Below are 22,660 nucleotides of genomic sequence, written 5' to 3'. Positions count from 1 at the left end.
CTGTAATCCCAGTTACTTGGGAGGTTGAGGCAGGAGAATCACTTGAACCCAGGAGGCAGAGGTTGCAGTGAGCCGAGATTGTGCCATTGCACTCCAGCCTGGGCAACAAGGTGAGACTCTGTCTCAAAAAAAAAAAAAAAAAAATTTGTGGTGTTTTGGCTGCTAAGTTTACAGTCACTGGTTATGTACCATAGAAAATGAATATACATAGGGTGGTCAAAGAAAGTCTCTCTGAGAATGTGACTTGTAAACTGAGGGTGAGGAGTCAACCAAGGGAAGAGTGACAAGACAGAGAGTTCCTGGCAAAGGACTCTGAGGTGGGGAAGAAGTGAAGGAGTTGAAGAACAGAAAAGTGGCCGGTTCAGCTAGAGCCCAGCAGGTGAGGGACAGAGAGAGGAAGAAGAAGAAGGCAATGTGGATAAACTTTTAACCTTTTACAAACACAGGACACTGCTCTCTTACTCAAGTTCAAAGCTACATCTGTGAATGTGGTATCAGATAAGCTACTATAAGAAAGGGACTCCAAAACAGAGTGCCTTAAGTAGGAGGGAAGTTTGCTTTTATTCCATGCAATGGAGCAGAGGAAGGTGAGAGGTTTAGAGCTGGTGTGGTTGGTTGCTGGCTGGATAGATGTGCAACTTTCAGAATGTGGCTTTTTTTTCTGGGCCTGAGGTGGCTCCTTCAGTTCTTCCAATTTTCCAGCCAGTGGGAGGGGAAAGGTAAGAATGGAAGGCTTGGTGTTTCTGTATTAAAACAACAACAACAACCACCACCAAGAAAAACACTGTGATTTGGAAGTTGTGCTCATCAATTCTGTGCTCAACCCATTGACCAGAGCCCAATCCTGTGACCACACCTACGGCCACAGAGTCCCGGGTGGGTGTCTCTAGCTCACCCTTGAGGAGTCCCATGTCTTAAGAGTTCCCTGCTAACTCAGAGCTGTGTTTCTAAAAGTTAGAGTATAGCCTCTGGAGAACAATGAGCAGTCTCTGTCCCAACTTAACCTTATTTAGCCATAAGGTTGGACACATCTTTAGCTTTCTCCCAAGGCTCCAGGATGGTAGAGGTGACATTCAAAGTGGACTGTCACTTGTCTTCTCTCATCTCTCCAATGATTTCCCAAGAATAGAATAGGATGAGCAGCCAAATAATGGGCGCGAAGGCTTGTCTCTTTCATTTCCAGCACAGCCCTGGGAAAAAAATCTCCCTACCTCACCTGCAATCACTCCTCCCTGGTCAGAATGTTTCTGCCATTTGGGCTTCATCTTACAGCCTTCGTGCCCATCAGCCCCAAGGGCAGGCAGTTTATGTGTTTGGCATGTCCTGTAACTCTCCAGCATTCTGAACCTTTACTGCAAGTCAGAGGCATTTATTAATGCTGCTAATAATAGTACCTAGCAGGGAAGGACTGGCACAAACACGTAAGAAGCAGCGTTTCCCTTTACTGTGCTTTCATTGTTCACTGGAACATGACAGATGGAGATAAATTCAGACTTGCCTTTTCAGTTCTGTCACTTGGGTTACTGATCCCATTACTAGAAGTTGTGCTTTGCTGGTGCCCGTAGAAACATGCAGCAAATAACAGGCTGTAGGGTGTTCTCATGCTCCATTCGTGCAGTCTGAAACAGAAAAGTTTGGTTTCTGAGAAAGCTGCAGGTTCCATCTCTGTAGCCTGAGGTTGTTTTGAAATGAGGCGGCCACAAAGGCTGAGCACAAGCCGAATCTTGCCTGCCTTCTTGCTTGCAAAGTGCAAAACGGCAAGCAGAGAAAGCAAAATTACCTGCCTTTGTGTGCCTTTGTGTATCCCTATCTCTCAGTCTTTTACTTTGAAAAATTTCTCTATTTAGAACTGTGTAAATTGATATCAATTGCTAATCTCATTGAAGACAGGTTTATGCCAAAAACTATGCAGGGAGCCTCCCATGTATTATTTCTTTTGAACCTCAATAACTCAGTGCTATGTTGTTATTCCCATTTCATAGAGGAGGAAACCAAGGCAGGGAGAAATTCAGGTTATATGTTCAATGTAGCACAGTTGGTAAGGGGCAGAGGTAGAATTTGAACCTGTGTTTTTGTGACCCTAGAACCTGCAGTGGCAACCCCAATATCCTATTGCCTGTTGAGAGATCAGAGGAGAGTTTGCAATCTCCAGTTGCTTCTTTCCACCACGGGCTGGCAGCTACTGGCCATTCCTATTGTGGAAAGCAAAAGGCATCCCAGCCTGGGAAACCAGCTGGATTTCATCACATCAGCTGAAGTCACGTCAGCTGACTTCAGGTCAGCTGAAGGTATAGTCACCTGCCTCCACTTCCACTTTCCCTTCACAACTCTTTGTCACCCCACTCACCCCAGTCCTGACGCACCAGATGGCTGCTTTTCTACCTGGTTAGTTACTGGGTACTGCAGGCCTCTGTTTCTCCAGGCTTCTTCACCAGTGTTTCTGCTGCAGGATAGGTTCAACGCAGCTTTCGTTGGCTGGTCTAGGACTTGATACAGTGGGCTGCACACTGAGCTCTGAACCAGGAATTCACAAATAAGTTGTTAGGACCTGCCATGGTCTGAATGTGTTCCCTCTCCCCTCCCCCCAACAAATTCATATGTTGAAACTTAACTGCCAATGTGATAACATTAAGAGGTGGGGCCTTTAGGAGATGAGTAAGTCATGAAGGCTCTGCCTGTTACGAATGGGATGAGTACCCTTATAAAAGAGCTCAAGGGAACTAACTAGATCCCTTTTGTCCTTCTGCCTTCTGCCATACGAGGACATAGCAATAAGGCACCATCTGAAAGCAGAGAGTAGCCCTCAGCAGACACTGAATGTGTTGGTGCCTTGATCTTGGATTTCCCAGCCTCCAGGACTGTGAGAAAATAAATCTCTGTTCTTTGCAAATTACCCAGTCTTGGATATTGTGTTATAGCAGCAGAAACGAACTGAGACAGGACTCTACTCATTTATTGTTTGATGAGTCTCCCGTAGTCCTGCCATAAGAAACTGAGTGCAGGCCGGGCGCCGTGGCTCACGCCTGTAATCCCAGCACTTTGGGAGGCCGAGGTGGGCAGATCATGAGGTCAGGAGATCAAGACCATCCTGGCTAACATGGTGAAACCCCGTCTCTACTAAAAAATGCAAAAAATTAGCCGGGCGTGGTGGTGGGCACCTGTAGTCCCAGCTACTCAGCAGACTGGCAGGAGAATGGCGTGAACCCGGGAGGCAGAGCTTGTAGTGAGCCGAGATCGTGCCACTGCACTGCAGCCTGGGCGACAGAGGGAGACTCCATCTCAAAAAAAAAAAAAAAAGGAAAAAAATAAAGGAAACTGAGTGCAAAAACATGCCCGTGCAAAAGTGATCTGTTGAGAGTAATGTATCATGTTGTGAAGGGATTCACTCACTGTGAGAACATGGTGGAAATGAAGAACACTAGCCTGGGATTCAAGTGAAGCTGTCCTTTCCTGAGTGCTTACTGTGGGCTGGGCACTGTGCTGGCCTCTTGCCTACCTGATTTCATGCAGGCCTCAAAATTGTTTTGTGAAGTAGGCTGCCTTATCGATATTTTACAAATCAGAAAACTGAGGCTAGATATATTAACTGGCTTTTCAAGGGTGGTTTGACTTGTAAAGTGGAGTCTTCAGTTTCCAATGCCAATGTTCTTTTTTCTTTCTTCTTTTTTTTTTAACTCAGCTACTAATTTACTTTATAATCTTAAGGGGAAAAAACCCTTTTGGCCTTATTTTCATATCTTTAAAATGAGAGGTTAGATTAGATCACGGTTTTCTAATTTGTGTTCCAAGAAACTCCTAGTTAGGTGATCATAGCTACAGGCTTTTGAGCTACTCAAACTTGGATTCGGGTTGCAGCTTAAAAAAATTTTATTTTTTTTGTAGAGACAGGGTCTTGCTATGTTGCCCAGGCTAGTCCTGGCTTCAAGTGATCCTCCTGCCTCAGCTTCCCAAAGTGCTGGGATTACAGGAGTGAGCCACTGCACCCGGCCAAGGGTATTCAGCAAATTTACCAAGGACCTATTATGTGTTGGGCATTGTTCTAACCAAAGGTGATAACTGATAATAAATTGACCTCAGAGAGGCTTTGGCAGGGTTTGAAAGAGATGAACAAGCAAATAAGAAGACAATATCAATGATAAACCCAACAAAAGAAATAGTCAGGGTGCTGTTACAGAAAATAAGGGGGGACCTTAGGGTGGTTAGGGAAAGCTTTTTGAGTTAAGGCTTGAAGAAAGGAAGGAGCTAGGTAAAGAACATTTCAGGCAGTGGAAAGAAGTACAAAGGTCCTGAGGCAGAACAGGGTTTGAGACAGTGGAGAAATGGAAATACGGCCTGTATCACTGATGCATAGTGACCAAGGGGAAGAGTGGACAGAGGAAAGAGGAAATCACATAGGACCTATAAGGAGTTGGGAGCAATAGCATTAATAATAATTATGAATAATAAACTTGCTAATCAAATTGCTAATAACTTGCTAGACCTGTACTATGCCCTTTATTCACCTTAAGAGTTAGGAAACAGTTACCTTGGGCAAATTATTGAAATTTGCTAAAACTCAGTTTTCCCATCTGCTAAGTGGTGATAACAATGTACCCCTTTCATGGAAATGCCGAGAAGATTAAATGAATTTAGCTCCAAATCTGGCTCAGAGTTAGCTCCCAGGGAACAGTGGCTATTCCTGGGAGGAGGGAGGAGGACAGGCACAGGACTTGGGTCTCATCTTGATTCAGCCAATGCTTTTCCAAGATGATTTGTTTTCCTCATTGGCCTTTGCAGAAAGTGTTGTCTATTAAAATCTGTTTTAAATCTGGTCAGATTGAAATTCCTCATCAGACTTCAAGGCTCCATCCAAGTGTACCCTTTGGAGGCCCAAGTGTTGATGGTAGATAGCACTCGCCTGTCCCCGACCCCGTCTGGCATATTCCAGTCCCCTCTTAGAGATCCCTGACTTCTTGTCAGACTCAGGAGGACAACAACTCCCAGATAAAGGCTTAGAAACCAAGGGCAGCAGAGAACCAGAATGAAGACCAAGCATTTCTGAAAAGACCATGGCAATCAGTGGGGACATCTGAGTAGATTCATAGCTAACTTCTCAGGATCTCATTGGGGATATTAACTTATAGAAGATTGTCTGCTTGAAACTTTCTGTGTTTCTCACTGGGAGCCCAGTTGAAGGTTATTTTCTAGGCAGGACTCGTGGGATTTAGTACAAGGCCTGGGGGGAGGTTATTTCTGGAGAATGCTGTTGGTTGCTCACCAAGTAGCCATTTTCTTACCCTTTCTCAGGCCAGCAGAGTTCATTGCCCATAGAGGCAGAAAATGCAGATTCTCACTTCCATAGCCTCCCTTGCAGCTATGACAATAGTCATGTGACCCAATATTGGCCAATTAAACCAGAGGAGAACTCTGCTGGATTGCTTCTGGGCAAGATATATTCTTCTCCCTTTGTTTTTTTGAGATGGAGTCTCACTCTGTCACTCAGGCTGGAGTGCAGTGGCGCAATCTCTGCTCTCTGCAACCTTCACCTCCCAGGTTCAGGTGATTCTCCTGCCTCAGCCTCCCGAGTAGCTGGGATTACAGCCATCCACCACCACACCCAGCTAATTTATTTATTTTTAGTAGAGATAGGGTTTCACCATCTTGGCCAGGCTGGTCTCGAACTCCTGACCTCGTGATCCACCTGCCTTGGCCTCCCAAAGTGCTGGGATTGCAGGTGTGAGCCACTGCGCCCAGCCTGGGCAAGATATATTCCATGTGATAAGGGAAATAGATAAGAGGAAAAGCCATGATTTCTCCTTCCTAGCATTTTGTACGTGCATTTGTCAAGACATTATATATGCAGCCTTAGCAGCCATCTTGCAGTAGTGAGGGAGAGTCTCTGAGAAGCCCTGATGATATGGTTTGGCTGTGTCCCAACCCACATCTCACCTCTTATTTTAATAATCCCTACGTGTGGTGGGAGGGACCCGGTGGGAGGTAATTGAATCATGGGGGCAGGTCTTTCTCATGCTGTTCTCGTGATAGTGAATTTGTCTCATGAGATGTTTTATAAAGGGGAGCTCTCCTGCACACACTCTCTTGCCTGCTGCCATGTAAGACGTGTCCTTGCTCCTCCGCCTTCACCATGATCATGAGGCCTCCCCACCCATGTGGAACTGTGAGTCCATTAAACCTCTTTTTTCCCTTTATAAATTACCCAGTCTTGCATATGTCTTTATTAGCAGAATGAGAATGGACTAATACACCTGATATGGTTGAGCCATTGATCCACCTGTCACTGGACCACTGTTATGTGAGACAAAGAAATCCCTTTAATTTAAGCCCATTATCTCTGGCTACTCAGTTATGTGCAATGGAAAGCATCTTAACTAATACATCTCTGCTCCTTTTCATCCTTTCTCATTACTCTCCCCTTTGGAAAGAATCAGAGAGCCCTTTTCACCTGTTCAGTGATGTCTACAATTTTTTAAAAAGAAACAAAGACTTTCATTTCTGGGGTGCTCTTAGGTCCAGCTTGCCCAGGACCCTTCCAGAGCAGCTGTGGTTTATTCCTGTGGTTCTGGTGTAATTTTTAAGAGTACTCAAAAACGTTCTTGGATGGATGATAAATTATTTGGTCACATTATTTTCCTTTTTCAGAGGAAAAGCTTCAGTGTGGATGTCTCTGGAAGAGAGAGAGAGAAAATACACAGCTTTCAAATTCACAATAAAAGGGTAAATGGTGAACCCCAGGGTTTGGGGGGTGGGGTAGGCAGAACTGGAGGGAGCACTTGCCGTGAAAGAGGTTCCCTAGAGTAGGGAGGAGGCCCAGAAAGAGCAAACTTGGAGCTCTAAAGGCAAACTGCATGCACTTCCCAGCTTTTCCAGTGACCTGCCCTGCTTCTAAGAGCACGCAGAGCCTTTGTTGGTGTGTTTCTGATCTTTCTCTGCTGCCTTTTCACACAGTCCTAATCCACTTTCTACCAACACCCCTGGGGTGAGTGGAGCCTAAGACTTAGCCAAGAAGTCTGAAACTCTTCCCTGTGGTTTTTGTCTGAACCCAGACAACTCCCTGTTTCTTTCTGAGCTCTTTCCGAGACCCTTACAGGATTGACAATGGCAACATACGAAGTGGGTAATGTCACTCTCACTCACGCTATTTCAATTCCTTTTTTTCCAGACCTTTCCAGACCCCTCATAACTGGAAGGTGTGTGGAGTGCACCCCGTCTCCACTCCCTCTGTTGTACCTCCCTCCTGTGGGAAGAAAAGCAATTCACAAACCAGGCAGTTTATCCCTGCTGAACAACACGTTAAGTGCATAATTTAGTCTTGATGTAAATTATACAGGCTCATTATCTGTGAGAAAATCTGGCTGCCCTGTGAGCCAGTTAGAATGATGAGCAACGTGCCTGGAGCCCCAGTAGCTGTCCCTGAGGAGTTGAATCCAGGAACAGAAGGAGCCCTTGTGCTCCCAGAGGCAGCACCAGGCATCAGGCCTCAGTTCTAGCCAAACTGCTGGGACTGGGGCTAGGCAGGGGGCCCTGAAAGGCGAGACCCTGCTTCTTGCACAGAGACATGCTTCCTTCTTGCTGCCTTCTGTGCCTGATCATCCAGGTGACTATTAGGGCTTGTGCAGTAGAACAAAGCAGGAGAAATGACTGAGGGGATGCGGGTCACAGGGGACACTTGGCTGGAGTTGGGGAAAGATTGGGCTGGAATCAACGCCTAGAACCCTCAACATTCATAATCTGGATCTGTGGGAAACTGGTAGGCTCCTTGAAGGGGGGACCTCAATGCTGAAAGAGAAGTCTTTTAACTCATTCAGTAATAACTGTCTGAGTGCCTACTATATCTTAGGCACTAAACTAGGGTCAGAGGCTACAAGAGTAAACAAAACACAATTGTTGTCCCTAGATGCTTTCAGTTTACTGGGAATTTCAGACAAGATAACAGGTAGTTACAAAGGAGTATTGATGTCACTGGTAAATACGCGCGCACACACACACACACACACACACACACGCACATTAAAAATTACCCAGCAAGATGTCTGTGTGTCCTTCAGTGTCATTCTAAAGCCTTGTCTAATGGGCCAGCCCAAGGGTCATCTGAAATCCTTGATTTGGCTATCACAAATTCTTATGGTCTAGATCCTGAAAAGTTAGATCTTAATTTGTAGGAAATTGATAAGTTGCAAATGATTTTTGTCTGGCAGAGATGTAAATGATTTATATCCGTTGGAATAAACAGTTCCAAAGGGTTATAATTGTGTTGCTTCTAGGACATTATTCAGTTTTGTACCTAGGTCAGCAGTCTTACTTCAGCATCCTTGCTTTCACTGACTATTCTGTATATACTCAGCTTCTTATAGGTTCCTTCAATCCAACTTTATCATCCTGCTGGTTCTCTCATTAACGAGTTAAATAAATCTTTGGCATAGACTTTGATGTATTTGCATGAGAGTCACACCTTTAACTTTTTGGAAATTATCATCTGACACCTTAGAGGTAAGACCACCTTAGTGGTAAGGGGTAAAAGACAAGAAACATGAAATCCAGTCTTAGGGGTTTAGGGAAGATTTCTCAGAGAGGGCATCTAAAGTCAGATATGGAGGACAAAGGAGTTAGCTAGGCAAGGATGGATGCGGGAAAGTGTACTAGGTGGGAGATTAGTATACGCAGAGGCCAGAGATGAGACAGTTGCATTAACACTAGAAGCCCAAGAAGGTGAGCGGTGAGCAGCAGGGATGGAGAGGTAAGGAACGGTCAGACTGGAATGGACCTCAGTGCTATGCCAAGGAGCTTGGTCTTTACACAGAGGGCACTGTAAGTCATTAACAAGTTGTTAAACAGGTGCAAAATGTGGTTGGATTTGGCTTCTGGGTTCACTGTCTTATAAGCCAGGTGGGAAACTCATTCATTGTAGACTAATTGTAGCCTGCTGAGGTTGCTTCTAAGATTCCTATGTAATTCTGGTTCCCTCCAGTTTGCTCTACAATTAAAAGACATTGGTGAATAAATTTATGGACACAATTCCTATACGTTAGCTGGAATGCCCAACAATGGATATTTATCATGTTTAAGGTTTTCCTTTTCTAACCTTGTCAAAAATATAGAGAAAGCAGAAGTGCAAAAAAAAAAAAAAGTGCAAGGCTCACATATTTTAAAGTGAAATTCTCAGCAACGGACAAATCAGAGCTGAAGGGCAGACTCCAGAGACCAGCTATTAGATGAAATTGCTTTGGTCGGAAAGGTTGCTGCCTCTTTCAAGTTCCCTTAGCCAGATGTTTCCGCTTAAGCAATAAATTGTGAAACATTTTTGCATTTTTGGCACAAGGGACCATTTATTCGGTTATGATGTAGCTTGCAGAGGACTTTTCAGCATTGATAGCACTTTTGTTTCTTGTCCCACTTAATTTTCATAAGAGCCTGTGAGGCAGAGAGGCTGTCTGCTGCCATGTCCATTTTATAGATGGAGAAGCCAAGGTCCAGAAAGGGTCAGTGGTTTGCTCAGCCACCACTACAAATTAGTTAGAGCCTGTAAAAGGAAGATCTTGTCACCATAGCCTTGTCTGACACTACCATGGAAAATTTTACCTAGTGGGTTTTTAATAAATGCAATGAAGTGTTCTTAATATGTATCAAATTATATAATTATACATCTATATGTTTACTGTTGATTAAGGCCACTAAATTGTAACCTTCATCACGGCAGTTTTCAATTTTCTGTTGCTGTGTAACAAATGACCCCAAAACTTAGTAGCTCAAAACCAACAATTAATTAGTTTTCATGATCCTATAAGCCAGGAATTTGGGCATGGCTCAGCTGGGTGGTTCTTCTCTTCCACATGGTGTCAGCAGGGGTCACTCAAATATATTATGCTAGTGATTGGGTTGGACTGTAAGATGGTTAATTTTATGTGTCAAATTGCCTGGACCACAGTGCCCAGATATTTTGTCACACATTATCCTGGTGTTTCTGTGAGAATGCTTTTGGACATGATAAACATTTAAATTAGTAGACTTTGAATAAAGCAGATTGCCCTCCATCAGATGGAATTGCCGAATTAGTTGAAGGCCTAAATGAAATACAAGACTGACTTTACCAAAACAAGAAGGAATTCTCCAATAGATGGCCTTTGGACTTGAACTGCAATATCAGCTCTTCCCTGGGTCTCCAGCCTGCTGGCCCACCCTGCAGATTTTAGACTTACCAATCTCTATAACTGCATGAACTAATTCTTTAAACCTCTCTCTCTCTCTGTATATATGTATATGTATATGACCACTCCTTTACACGGCTAGCTTGGGCTTCTTTGCAGCATGGTGGCCTCAGAGTAGTCAAACTAATACATGGTAGCTGGGATGTAAGAAAAGTGAAAGCTGCCAGTCCTCTTAAACCTTGGACTTTGAATCTCAGAATATCCCCTCTAATGTAATCTATTCATCAAAGCAAGTCACACACCAGCTCAGATTCAAGGTGAGGGTAAATAGATTCTACCTCTTAATGAGAGGATTGACAGAGTCACATTGCAAAATACATGAGGGGTGGAAGATATTATTGCAACCATTTTTTCAGGGACCGTGTTTTATTCTTAACGTATTTCCCAAACTCTTAAGAGTTTTGGGGAATATTTAATGTAACAATGTATACAAAGAGCTGAGCACAACAAATATTCCTTAAATAACTGTATGTATTCATTTGTGGATAGATGGATGGTGACAGAGTTTGGATATCTGTTCCCTCCCAAATCTCATGTTGAATTGTAATTCCCATTACCGGAGGTGGGGCCTGGTAGGAGGTGTTTGGCTCATGGAGGCGAATCCCTCAGGGCTTCATGCTGTCTTCCTGATAGTGAGTTCTCATGAGATCTGGTCATTTAAAAGTGTGTGGCATTTGCCCATCCAATTTGTCTCTCGCTGTTTCTCTCCTGCTCCTGCTTTTGCCATGTGTTGTGTCGGCTCCTTCTTCACCTTCCACCATAATTGTAAGCTTCCCGAGGCCCCTCTAGAAGCTGAGCAGATGCCAGCATCCTGCTTCCTATAAAGCCTGCAGAGGCTTAATTGGCCTAAACAGCCAATTAAATATCTTTTCATTATAAATTACCCAGTCTCAAGTATTTCTCTATAGCAACGCAAGAATGGCGTAATGCAGATGGAAAATGTGCCCAGGGTGTGTGATTGTGACTCACAGACTCACAGGTGACCCCAATCATTACTACACCTCATGTCTACCCATAGATAGTCCTTTGAGAAACAAGATAAGGCTGTAGTTAAGAGCTTGGGTTTTGAATTCAGATCACAGGACTCCAGATTCAGTCTCCACTACTTGGGAGCTGTGGGATCTTGGATAAGTCATTTAGCCTCTTTGTGTTTCAGCATTCTCACTTATAAGAAACTTGTGTTAATAACACTCACCTCTTAGGATTGTTGGGTTCCTTATTAATGCAAGTGAGATAATATAAGTAAAGGGCACAGTACAGGTTTAGCAATTTATTAGTAACTTTATTAGTCTATTTATTTATTATAAATAATTATTACCATTATTAGAGTTGTGCCCATGTTTATGTACTACCTGCTGTAATCTATTGCTTTTCCTCTCTGTGCATGTACCATCTTTCTCTCTTTCTGAACACTGCTATTCCATCTGTGACTGCAGTTTCTCGGCAAGCCACCACTGTGCCACATCATTTGAAGCTGGGGGGAAAAGAAGAGTTGGTGTTGCTCCGTGTCATCACTTCCCCTGACAGCTGCTTGGTGCCTCTTCCAGTTTCTCCCCGACTTCCACTCCCCATGGCCTGCCTCCTGGAGCTGCTTTCAGGCAGACATTTTTGGGTAGTGGCTGGCTGGCTGTTGGCCAGGGTTTCATCAGGGCCACTTCTCAAAGTCTGTGTTAAAGTTGGCTCTGTCAAGTGCCTAAAGAAGCAGGATGTGTTGCTGGAAGATGGTTTGGCCCCATGGTATGCAGTTTGCCTGCAGCTCTGAGCTGCAAACCTCCAGTTCTTTGTTGGTGCTATATTCTATCTTGCGGGATTCCAAGGGCATCCAGGCTTTCTGGATTAGGTACTGAAGTGGAGATGAATGAGTTCGGCATTGAATTCTGGCTTTGGCTTGAATTGTGTATACCTGAGTTTTGTTGGCTTATGTCTCCATTATGCCAGACAAAGGCTCTATCAGTCATTTATTGCTCCTATAGTTGTTTCTTCCTCTAGATTATGAAGAGTGAGGAGATTTTGGCAACTCATTATTTGATTTATGGCAAGTAACTTCCTGATTGCCAAGATTCTTATATTCACCAGGACTAGGACTATCTAGTTATTAATATACAGAGAGTTACCTACTCTCTGGAATGCAGAGTGCTTGGTAGCAGGGCTGCTCATATATGGTTGTTCAGGTTGTGCACTGCAAAAGGGTGCCCAACCAAGTGGGCTGGTGTGGATAAAATTCAGCCCATGCTCAACTCACCAAGCCATCCACCCTGGCTCATATTGTAAAAGCACCCTTTTCTAATTTGCACAGTCATGATACAGATGTGCAGCAAGCCCTGCTTGGTAGGCTATGTGGAAGGGTTGACTTTGTACAGAAGGTAGAAAATGATGTTGGCAATTAGAAGCTGATCTTCAGAGGGCTTACTCTCAAGAAGAGACATTTATTGTTAAATAGTTCAATCCAGAGCTATCAGAATTTTTTTCTCCCTTTCAACCTCACTGCCAATGCATCCCTGGAATGCCTAGATGGTACCCATTTATCCAAATCTGTGCTGGAATAAGTCTCAACTTTCATTATGTATCATAAACACTTCTTGATGGGCTTGGGATGTCAGAACTAGTGTTTATTTTGTTTCTAAAAATCTAAGCCTGTGAAACTTTCTATTTTTCATCAGGAACTGGGGTCTTGTCAGTGGTTAAGATGTAACTCACAGAAACAGGTGGCTCAAATTTCCAGTGCTGTTCTTCTATAAACAGGAGCTAACATCTAGTGAGGACTTGCACTGTGTCAGGCACAGGTCACACAAATTACCCATTTAATCACCACAACAACCCTATGAGGTAGAGAATACTATTATCATCATTTTCCAGATGAAGAAACAGAGGCACAGAAAAGTTAAATAATTTGCCCAGAGTTCGTCAGATAGTGAGTTCTTAGTGAGTATAAGAAGGGCTTGCATTAGCGACCAGGGAAATGCAAATGAAAACCACAGTGGGATTCCACTGCACACCCACTGAGATGGCTATAATAAAAAGACAGGTAATAACATGTGTTGGTGAGGATGTGGAAAAATTGGAATGCTCATACACAGCTAGCGGGAATGTAAAATGGTGCAGCCACTGTGGAAAATTGTCTAGTAGTTTCTCAAAAAGTTGGGCATAGATTACCACATGATCCAGCAATTCCATACGTAAGCATATGGCCAAGATAAATGAAAACATATGTCCACAGAAAATCTTGTACATGTTTTTGTTTTTGTTTTGAGACAAGTTCTTGCTCTATTACCCAGGCTGGAGTGCAGTGGCACGATCAAGGCTCACTGCAACCTCTGCCTCCTGGGCTCAAGTGATCCTCCTACCTCAGCCTCCCAAGTAGTTGAAACTACAGGCACATGCCACCACGCCCAGCTAATTTTTGTATTTTTTGTAGAGATGGGGTTTTGCCATGTTGCCCAGCTTTTCTCAAACTCCTAAACTCAAGTGATCTGCCTGTCTCAGCCTCCCAAAGTGCTGGGATTACAGGCATGGGCCACCACTCATGGCCTTGTATACGAGTATTCATAGCAGCATTGTTCATAATAGTTAACAGTGGGAACAACCCAAATGTACACTGTCTAATGAATGGAAAAATAAAATGTGGTATATCCATACAATGGAATATTATTTGGGCACAAAAAGAAATAAAGTACTGATACATGCTACTATTATATTGATGAATCTTTAAAAATTATGCCAAGTGAGAGAAACCAGTCACAAAGGGCCACATGTATAATTCCATTTGTTTGTAATATCCAGAATAGGAAAATCTACAGAGACAGAAATAGATTTGTGATTGCCTTGGGCTAGGATAGGGGACAGAGGAGGAATTGGGGAGTGACAGCTAAGGGCATAGAGTTTCTTTTAGGGGATGATAGCAATGTTCTAAAATAAATTGTGGTGACGGTTGCACAGATTTGTGAGTACACTAAAAGCCATTGAACTATACACTTTATTATTTTTTATTTTTATTTTAAGTTCTGGGGTACATGTGCAGGATGTGCAGGTTTGTTACATAGGTACACATGTGCCATGGTGGTTTGCTGCACCTATCAACCCATCACCTAGTTATTAAGCCCAGCATGCATTAGCTATTTTTTCTAATGCTATCCCTCCCCAACCCCACCCCCAACAGGTGCCAGTGTTGTTCCCCTCCCTGTGTCCATGTTTTCTCATTGTTCAGCTCCCACCTATAAGTGAGAACAAGCAGTGTTTGATTTTCTGTTCCTGCATTTGTTTGCTGAGGATAATGGCTTCCAGCTTCATCCATGTCCCTGCAAAGGACATGATATCATTCTTTTTTATGGCTGCATAGTATTCCATGGTGTATATGTACCACATTTTCTTTATCCAGTCTGTTGTCAATGGGCATTTAGGTTGATTCCATATCTTTGCTATCATGAATAGTGCCGTGATGAACATACGCTTGCAGGTATCTTTGTAATAGAATGATTTATATTCCTTTGGGTATGTACTATGTTTAAGCCAAGAACTGACAAGCCTGAATTTAAAAGAAAAAAAAAAAAGCCTTCAATTGTTGAACTTGCAAAATAACCTTAGACCTCTAAACTTGCTCCAGGAGGAACCAGGGTCCCATAGCGGTGGAGCTTCCCAAGAGAACACACTAGTCAGCATTCCAGCCTGGACATGCAAAGGAGAGTGACAGACAAGGCAGTGCTTCCTAGAGTCCAGCATTAGGTCAAATCAAGGAACTTCCCCCACAGCCAGGATTTCAGAATTGCTATGGGCAAAGACAGCTTCTTTTTTGGTTCCCTTGACTGAATGGGAGTTTTAATTTTGGATATCCTCTTTCTAATCCACCAGTGTGTAAGGGGTGGGGTGGGCAGATAACTTGCCTTCTAGTTCACAAGTCACCAGATCATAGGGAGCCAATCTGGACCCAATGGGGAGGACTGTACAACATCCCTGAGATCCTGGACTTTGAGATGATTGTAGTATCTACATGGTCAAAAGACCCTAAAAATAGGGTGTCTCATTTGGGATGACTGTGTTCTATATGAGGGGAAAGGAGTGAAATGAATGTTTGGTGATCAGATAGGTAAATTGTGGCAGACAATGACAATGCTATGTGATCATCAAACCTGATTTCCTTTTCTTTCTGGTCACTCAGTGAGCCAACACTTCCCATTTTTCTCTGGACTTTGGTGGTGCCATGTGACTGAGGTCTGGCCAATAAAATGTGTGTAAATAATGAAGAGAGGTGCAATTAAGAGGCCCCAGAGGTGGGGTTGAGCAGACATTTGGGTAAACAAGAGAGACTAGTTGGTAGAATGAGGAAAAGTCTTCTGTTCCTACAGACTTTGACCAGCTGTTGGTGAGAACTCATGAGTTTCTGACAGGACTGCCACTATGCAGATTATGCACTAAACTAATGTGCCTGGCTGTCAGGGCACATGAAGGCTAAATTCTAGCCCACGTCCCACTCACCTAGCTGCTTGTCCTGGCACTAGGCTTCATCCACTGACTTTATCCACCTGGAATAAGGGGTACCTACCTCTCTGTCACCTTCTCCTCACCAAGCCAAGTACCTTTAGAGCTTTGTCTGCTGGAGGGAGACACAAGTTTTCCTCATCGCCTAGGAAGCACCTCTATCTAATTACCACAATGGAGCCACATGGGCTAGAGCTGTGACTCTCTCTCTGAATGTATTTGACATTGCTGGGGGCTATGTCAGACTTTTGACCATCTCCCACAGTGACTTTGCTTCTAGAGGTGGTGGAAACATGAGACTTTGGCTCATCAAATATCTTCAGTTTGAAACAACAAAAAAAAAGTTTAGCCTTAGATTCAAAGAAATATTGAGCGACATGACTTACCTCTTTCCCCAGCTGCTTTTGACCATATATGGTAGGCTAACAGGAAGCCTCAGTTCTGGCAGCTCTTTGAATGTTCTGACAGCTCTCAGAACTACCAAGAACGGCTGAAAACTCATGCTCATCTTTGTGATCGTTTTTCTTCTTGCCTCCTTGATTTGGTATTTCTAGTAAACCTCCTCATTAAAGCCATATTAAGCGAACTCATAAATATGTATAGAGTCTTTTAAATTATCTGTTGATGGATATGGACTCTGATACATTTACATAATGAGCTTTTAAAACATGCAGATACATTTTACAACTAGACCTGGGTGGGGGCTGGGTGAGGTGGAAAACTCAGGAGGAAAAACAAACTTAATCTTGACAACACTGAAGGTGCCTCTTTGCAGAAAGCCTTAGATTTCAGGGAAAAAAATTGTACTGCTGAGGAGCTTAGTTCCCATGCACAGATTTCAGAGAATATTAGGGATGTTGTCAAGTTAGGAGAGAGGTGAAGTGGAAGGAAATTACATCATGTTCCAAATGCTAACAGGGAAGCAAATAAATCAGAACCAAGGTGGTAAAGCAGCCAAAGCTAATTAGAGTGATAAACATTACTATGTTCATCGATATCTGATATCTATCCAGTTCCCCTTCACTTTGGGCACATGGGAGGGACAGATTCTGTGGTGTGAGATGTGGTCTGGCCAACAAAAAATGAGCAGAGGTGAGGTTGGTCACTTTTTTGGCAAAAACGTTTAAGGGCTGTTTTGCAATTTTTCCATGTTCTCTTTCTTTGGCTGCCAGTCTGGAGACATCAGCCTGAGTCCTAGAGCGGGATGCTGTGGGGCAGAGAACACTGCCAATACATGCTGGAACTGTGGCATGAGCTGGAAATGAACCTTTGCTGTTTTAAAACACTTAGAATTGGGGTGCTCTTTGTTACAATAGCAAAATCATGCTCATCCAGACTGATTGAACTGGGACCAGGGACTTGTAATTCTATTCCAGGGACAATCCTTTTTGGAATTGACCAGTTCCATTCCAAAGGAGTTTGTGGTCCAGAAAGAGATTGAGGAAGCTGAAACAAACCCCTTTCCCCTGTTCCCCAAAAGGGACCATTCAACTGGGTTCCCTAATTCTTATTCCTAAAAGACAAGCATGGTCTTTCCAGTTTTCCTGAACTCCATGGTGTTTCTTCCCAGCTTGAGTAGAGGCTCCTGAAGGCTACTACAATTTGATGTTCAGAATAAGTAAATGCAATAAATGCATCTGCCCCATCTGAAGGGCTATTATGATGGTTAGTGGTGATTTAATAAATTCACTCTGTTAAAAAAAATGGAGCTCCCTCAGATGAAAATTGCTATATAAATCCTTAGTTCATAGTAATACCCTGACAGAGGAGAAAATGAGAAGGTACTGATGCCAAAAGTGTCCTAAATTAGAAATTGATTTTAATTCACAGAAGCAACAGAGGAGCTGGATGTTGCTTCCGGACTTGTAAGAGGCAACATGTCGCAGAGGGGGAGATAAATCATTTCTGTCCTTGCAACCTGAAGGAGATAAAAGCAAGATAAACACTAAGACTGTTTTTTTAAATTTTCCACACACTGTTTTTTTGTGCTCTATCTATGCAACTCATTTATTCATCACAAAACCCAGTGAGGTACCGTCAATTTACATATGGGGAAACTAAAACTGCCTTTGCAAAATTATCACAGTGAGAAAACTCCAACATCACTGACTCCATCTTGGCTAGAATTCTAGATGAAGGGGAGGAGTCTAGGCTGTGGATGGGTACAGGCTCTTAAACCGTAGACACTGTACCCTGTAAGCAAGGATACAAAAGGAGGCGGGTCCCTGTTCTAGGACCCAAGCTTTATAGCAGTGATGCTCAAACTTTCGCATGCAAAGGAACTTGGGAGAGCTTTGCAAAAACACCCACCCAGATACTTGACGCCCACCCCGCTACTTCCAAAGATTCAGATTCAGTTCGTGTGGGGTGGGGCCTGGGATTTTGCACTTCTAAGGAGCTCCTGGATTATGATGATGCAGTCCTCCCAAGACCATACTGGGGTGGCCTTACTTTTAAGAGCCCCGTGCAGGCCCTCCTCCTTTTGTGCCCTTCCTTACAGGGCACAGTGTGTATGGTTTAATGGCCGGGGATGGAGTGAGGAAGGATTGTTTCATTCCCCCAAAAGTGATGAGAAAGAAGAGAGAGAGACTAGAAGAAATGAGTGAAAACTGGTTGAGAATGTGGAGAGGAAAGTTTGTATTTGTCTTGAAGTGGAGGAGATTCAACAGATGGGAGGGGAGAGGAAAAAGGAAATCAGTTTCATGACAGGAAGAAACAAAAACAACAGTAAGTTACCTTGCACCCGAGGCTGACATGTCGGTTAGATTTCCTTAGCTCACGGGGACAGCACACACACACACACACACACACACACACACACACACAGAGCACATTTATACAACAACAAACCTGTGTTTTTTTTTAATTCTCCATGGTTTCCTCTGTGATCCCAGATTTATCATCACACAAACATTTCTAAATATTTGTTAGGACCAGTTCAAAAGACCAAGCATTGAATGTCTCACTGAAACTCACTGTGCTTGTTGATCACGTTGTGAAGAATCAGTGTTTCTGTCATTCTCTTCTTTTATGGAGAGTCCCTGTCTACATTGGATGGAGGGGTTAGGAGAATTGGCAATTAAGTTTTTCTGTTTTGTTTTGTTTTTGAGACAGGGTCTTGCTCTTTCGCCCAGGCTGGAGTGCAGTGGTGCAATCATGTCTCACTGCAGCCTCGAACCCCAGGCTCTCCCACCTCGGTCTCCCAGGTAGCTGGGACCACAGGCATGCCCCATCATGCCCAGCTAACTTCTTTATTATTTGTAGAGTTGAACTCTTGCTATGTTGCCTAGGCTGGTGTCAAACTCCTGGGCTCAAGCAATCCTCCTGGCTCAGCCTCCCAAAGTGCTGGGATTACAGGTATGAGCCATCACACCCAGTCAATTAAGTTCTGAAAGAGTAGTTATCTGGATTGTTTTTGTTCTACTTGTCTAGTTTTTACAAGCCCCAAAGCTCTTCTGTCCCTTGCCTTTGGACATGTAATCACACTCAAACACCAATAGATACAAGTCCCCAAAGGTTGTCATTTCAACTTCCCCAATCCAGAAAATTTCACTCCAGCTCCCTAAGATTCTAGACTCTTACAGAAGTCCACCGGCAGCCTAGGAGTTGGGGTTGCTGTCCAGGGGAGATCATGCTTGCCAGTCACAGCATGGGCAACAGAGAGATTTATAGTGAGGGGTAAAAAGAGAAATAGAAGGAAACCATAAGTGTCCCTTTCATCTCCTGACCGTTACACCAAATAGGAGTGACAAGTAGAGTGTGGTCATAAATAGTTTCATGGATATGCTTCTTTCCATGACTCTGCAGATCTAGTGGAGTAGAATTCATGGAGAAAGTCCTCAATGTCAAAGGATGAGCAGGCAGGGAAGGGATGTGGTAGAGAAAACTTGATGGAAAATTAGACAGTGATACTGTGGAAAGGGCCAGAGGAGACAAGGGTGTGTGGGCTCAACCTTGGTGGTGATTCCGTTACTTAGATCTCGTGTAATCTCATAGTTATTAAGAATCATGTGGACAGACGCAGTGGCTCACACCTGTAATCCCAGCACTTTGGGAGGCTGAGGCGGGTGGATAACCTGAAGTCAGGAGTTCGAGACCAGCCTGGCCAACATGGGGAAACCCTGTCTCTACTAAAAATACGAAAATTAACCAGGTGTGGTTGCACATGCCTATAGTCCCAGCTACTTGGGAAGCTGAGGCAGGAGAATCACTTGAACTCGGGAGGCGGAGGTTTCAGTGAGCTGAGATCGTGCCACTGCACTCCAGCCTGGGTGACAGAGCAAGACTCTGTCTCAAAATAATAATAATAATACTACTAAAAAAATCACTTTCCTATTCAATGTACCAAACTTTTAGGATGACATTTAGTTTCTCAAATGCTTTCTCTTCAAGTGGGGGAAGCATAGAAAGAGTTTTAGAGGGAAACTTGGTGAGAGGGTGAAACCTGTGTTTCTGATCTCTCATCTGTCCAGCAATGGATGCTAAGTCTCCATTAATTAAAGACCTTTTTCCAGTCCCTTAGTTGTGTCCAGTTGGGGGCTTCCAACATGCTAAAGTATTGACAGAGGGTCAGAAGAGGGGAAGAAGCTGGTCCTTCATCCCCACCTGTCTATGCTAGCATTCACTAATATACCCTCCTTCTCATCTGGCCTCCCATTGAGAGTCTACTCAGATGGCCACCTGTCTGCCTAGGCGCCCCACTTAGCTGGGTCTCTAATGCTCACAGCCGAGCCTCACAGAGTACCAGGGAACTCTGCCAGGTTTTCCCTGCACTTTCTTTTTCCTCTTGGCCCCAGAAGCCAGGTGCAGGTCTTTCTCCATTCTCTGATCTCCGAAACCCACCTGTGGTTTCTGTCGTTCCTCTCCCCAAGACTGGGATGGGGCATGTGGTCGGGAAGCAAAAGCTCTTCTTAGGGACACATATATCTAGGTCTCATGTTCTCCTTGCATCCTTCTTGTGCCCCAGCTCACATAACCTTGGTCAAGTCTCAGATGAGGAAAACATTGCAACTGATCATACATCCTTCAAAAATTACATGGCATGAAATGTACGCCCTCAGTCCTTCCAGGCTTTTACCCAATCTTAATATGTAAAAGCTGAGGTTTTCATGATTTTACTTTTCTGTTTCTGCATCAACAACCTTTCCATGAAGCAGTAAATGGAGCAATTAACCTGGGGCCTGAATGGGAAGAAGGTTCTGGAGGCAACAGGGAGTCTGGAGCAAAATATCACCAGATGACAATATCATACTAAGATGCTATACAGCGTAGACCTACACTGGAAGCAATGTGGGAGACAGTGATGGGTGTGAGAATGGATTGGAGTGGAGCAAGTCTGGATGCAGGGAGACAGGAGCCATGGAAACAGTCCAGGCAAAGACCACCGAGGCCTGACTTAAACAGAGAGATTGGAGAGGACACAATAGAGTTTTGAAATTATAGAATCCAGTGTTCATAAAATTTGGTAACTCTTTTTGTGTGAAGAATGAGAGAAGAGGTGGGATCTAGGATGACTTTCAAGCTTATGGCTTAAGAGTGTTGATGTACAGAATGCCACCAACCATAACAAAGAATGTGGGATAAGGAACAAGTTTTCTGCAAAAAAGAGGCTAACTAATTTAGTGGGAGAGTATGGACTCTGTAGTCAGTGTATGATCTATTGCTGTGTAACAAACCACTACAAACTTAGTGGCTTAAAACAACATACATTTATTATTTCATAGCTTCTGTGTGTTAGAAATCTAACCATGGCTTAGATGGGTCATCTACTTCAAAGTCTCTCATAAGGCCACAATCCAGGTGTTAAACAGGGCTGGGGCTCATCTGAAAGCTCAGCTGGGGAATGATCAGCTTCCAAGCTCACTTACATGGTTGTTGGCAGGATCCATTCATTTAGGGCTGTGGACAAAGGTTTCCCTCAGTCCCTTGCCAAGTAGGTTTATCAAACCTGGCAACTTGCTTCATCAAAGCTAGCAAGGGAGCATGTCAATAAAGAGATTCTGCTAGCAGGGTGGAAATTACTATCTCTCGTAACCTAATCTCAGAAGGAACATTCCATCACTTTTGCCATATGCTACTCATTACAAGCAAGTTACTGGGTCCAGTCAACACTCAAGGGGAGAAGATTACATGAGGACCTGAATACCAGTATTATTGCAGGCCATTTTAGAGCCTGCCTGCCACATTCAGACAGACCTAGAATTGAATTCTCTCTTTGCCGTTCACTAGGTGGTACTTGAATAAGTTCTTTAACAACTCTTAGCTTGTTTCCTTATCTATAACATAGGGATATTACTAGTTATCTCATTGGATGTCAGAAAGGTTGAATAAGACACTGTATGCAGCAAACCTAGCACTTTCTTTTTCCCCTCTGCCATGTCGATTAATAGCTTTCCAGATGGTTCCATCTCTTTCAGCCTGAGTCTCAGAGCAATGACTTTGGCAGTGACCTGGGCTCATCCCCACCCCAGCTGACAGCATGAGGGATGATAAATGAACCTTTGTGATCATAAGCCACTAAGATTTGGGGGTAGATATTACTGCAGCAAAATGTAGACTATCCTTATCAATGCAACCTCCAAAATGGGTTCACATTCTATTGATTTATAGTCAATTCCTTTCCCTTGATTGTGTACTGCATTTTCAGCATTTCTCATACTGGCTTCATTTTCTAATACTGTCATTTGGGAGCCACAGAAACAAAACAGATGTCCTTCTGCATTATTGTTTGCCTAAAGACCTAAGTTGGGTTGTGGTAAGAAGGGACTGTCATTTCCCAGCCTTTAAGGGATCCTACTCCAGCAGACTGAGTAATTCTTTAAAGACAAAAGGGATAGGGAGGGGATAAAATGTCACCAGCAAGCAGAAAACATGCTCACATGGTTTCTTCTTGTGTGTCTGGCAAGATTTTTAATTGTTTCTAAAGAAACCACCCAACTGATGTTAACCATATGGAACTGTTAAAACATGGGGTAAAAGAATAATAC

At 43.6% G+C, this 22,660-nt stretch overlaps 1 protein-coding gene across 1 annotated transcript in view; it reads right to left on the bottom strand.

Moving 5' to 3' along the window:
- Nucleotides 1-613: 613 nt before the first annotated feature.
- The window catches only part of CRADD (CASP2 and RIPK1 domain containing adaptor with death domain), a 373,889-nt gene continuing 351,842 nt past the window's right edge, over nucleotides 614-22,660 (bottom strand). The window contains exons 3-4 of the mRNA XM_063593567.1: nucleotides 2,383-2,514; nucleotides 614-1,619 (exon numbers count right to left, since the gene is read on the bottom strand). Coding sequence (XP_063449637.1) covers nucleotides 2,429-2,514 — 86 coding nt within the window. The 3' untranslated portion in view covers nucleotides 614-1,619; nucleotides 2,383-2,428. The remainder of the gene's footprint in view (nucleotides 1,620-2,382; nucleotides 2,515-22,660) is intronic.

Source organism: Pan paniscus, chromosome 10 (assembly GCF_029289425.2).
Source record: "Pan paniscus chromosome 10, NHGRI_mPanPan1-v2.0_pri, whole genome shotgun sequence".
NCBI classification, from domain to species: Eukaryota; Metazoa; Chordata; class Mammalia; order Primates; family Hominidae; genus Pan; species Pan paniscus.
This window is presented reverse-complemented; position numbering and strand designations above follow the sequence as displayed.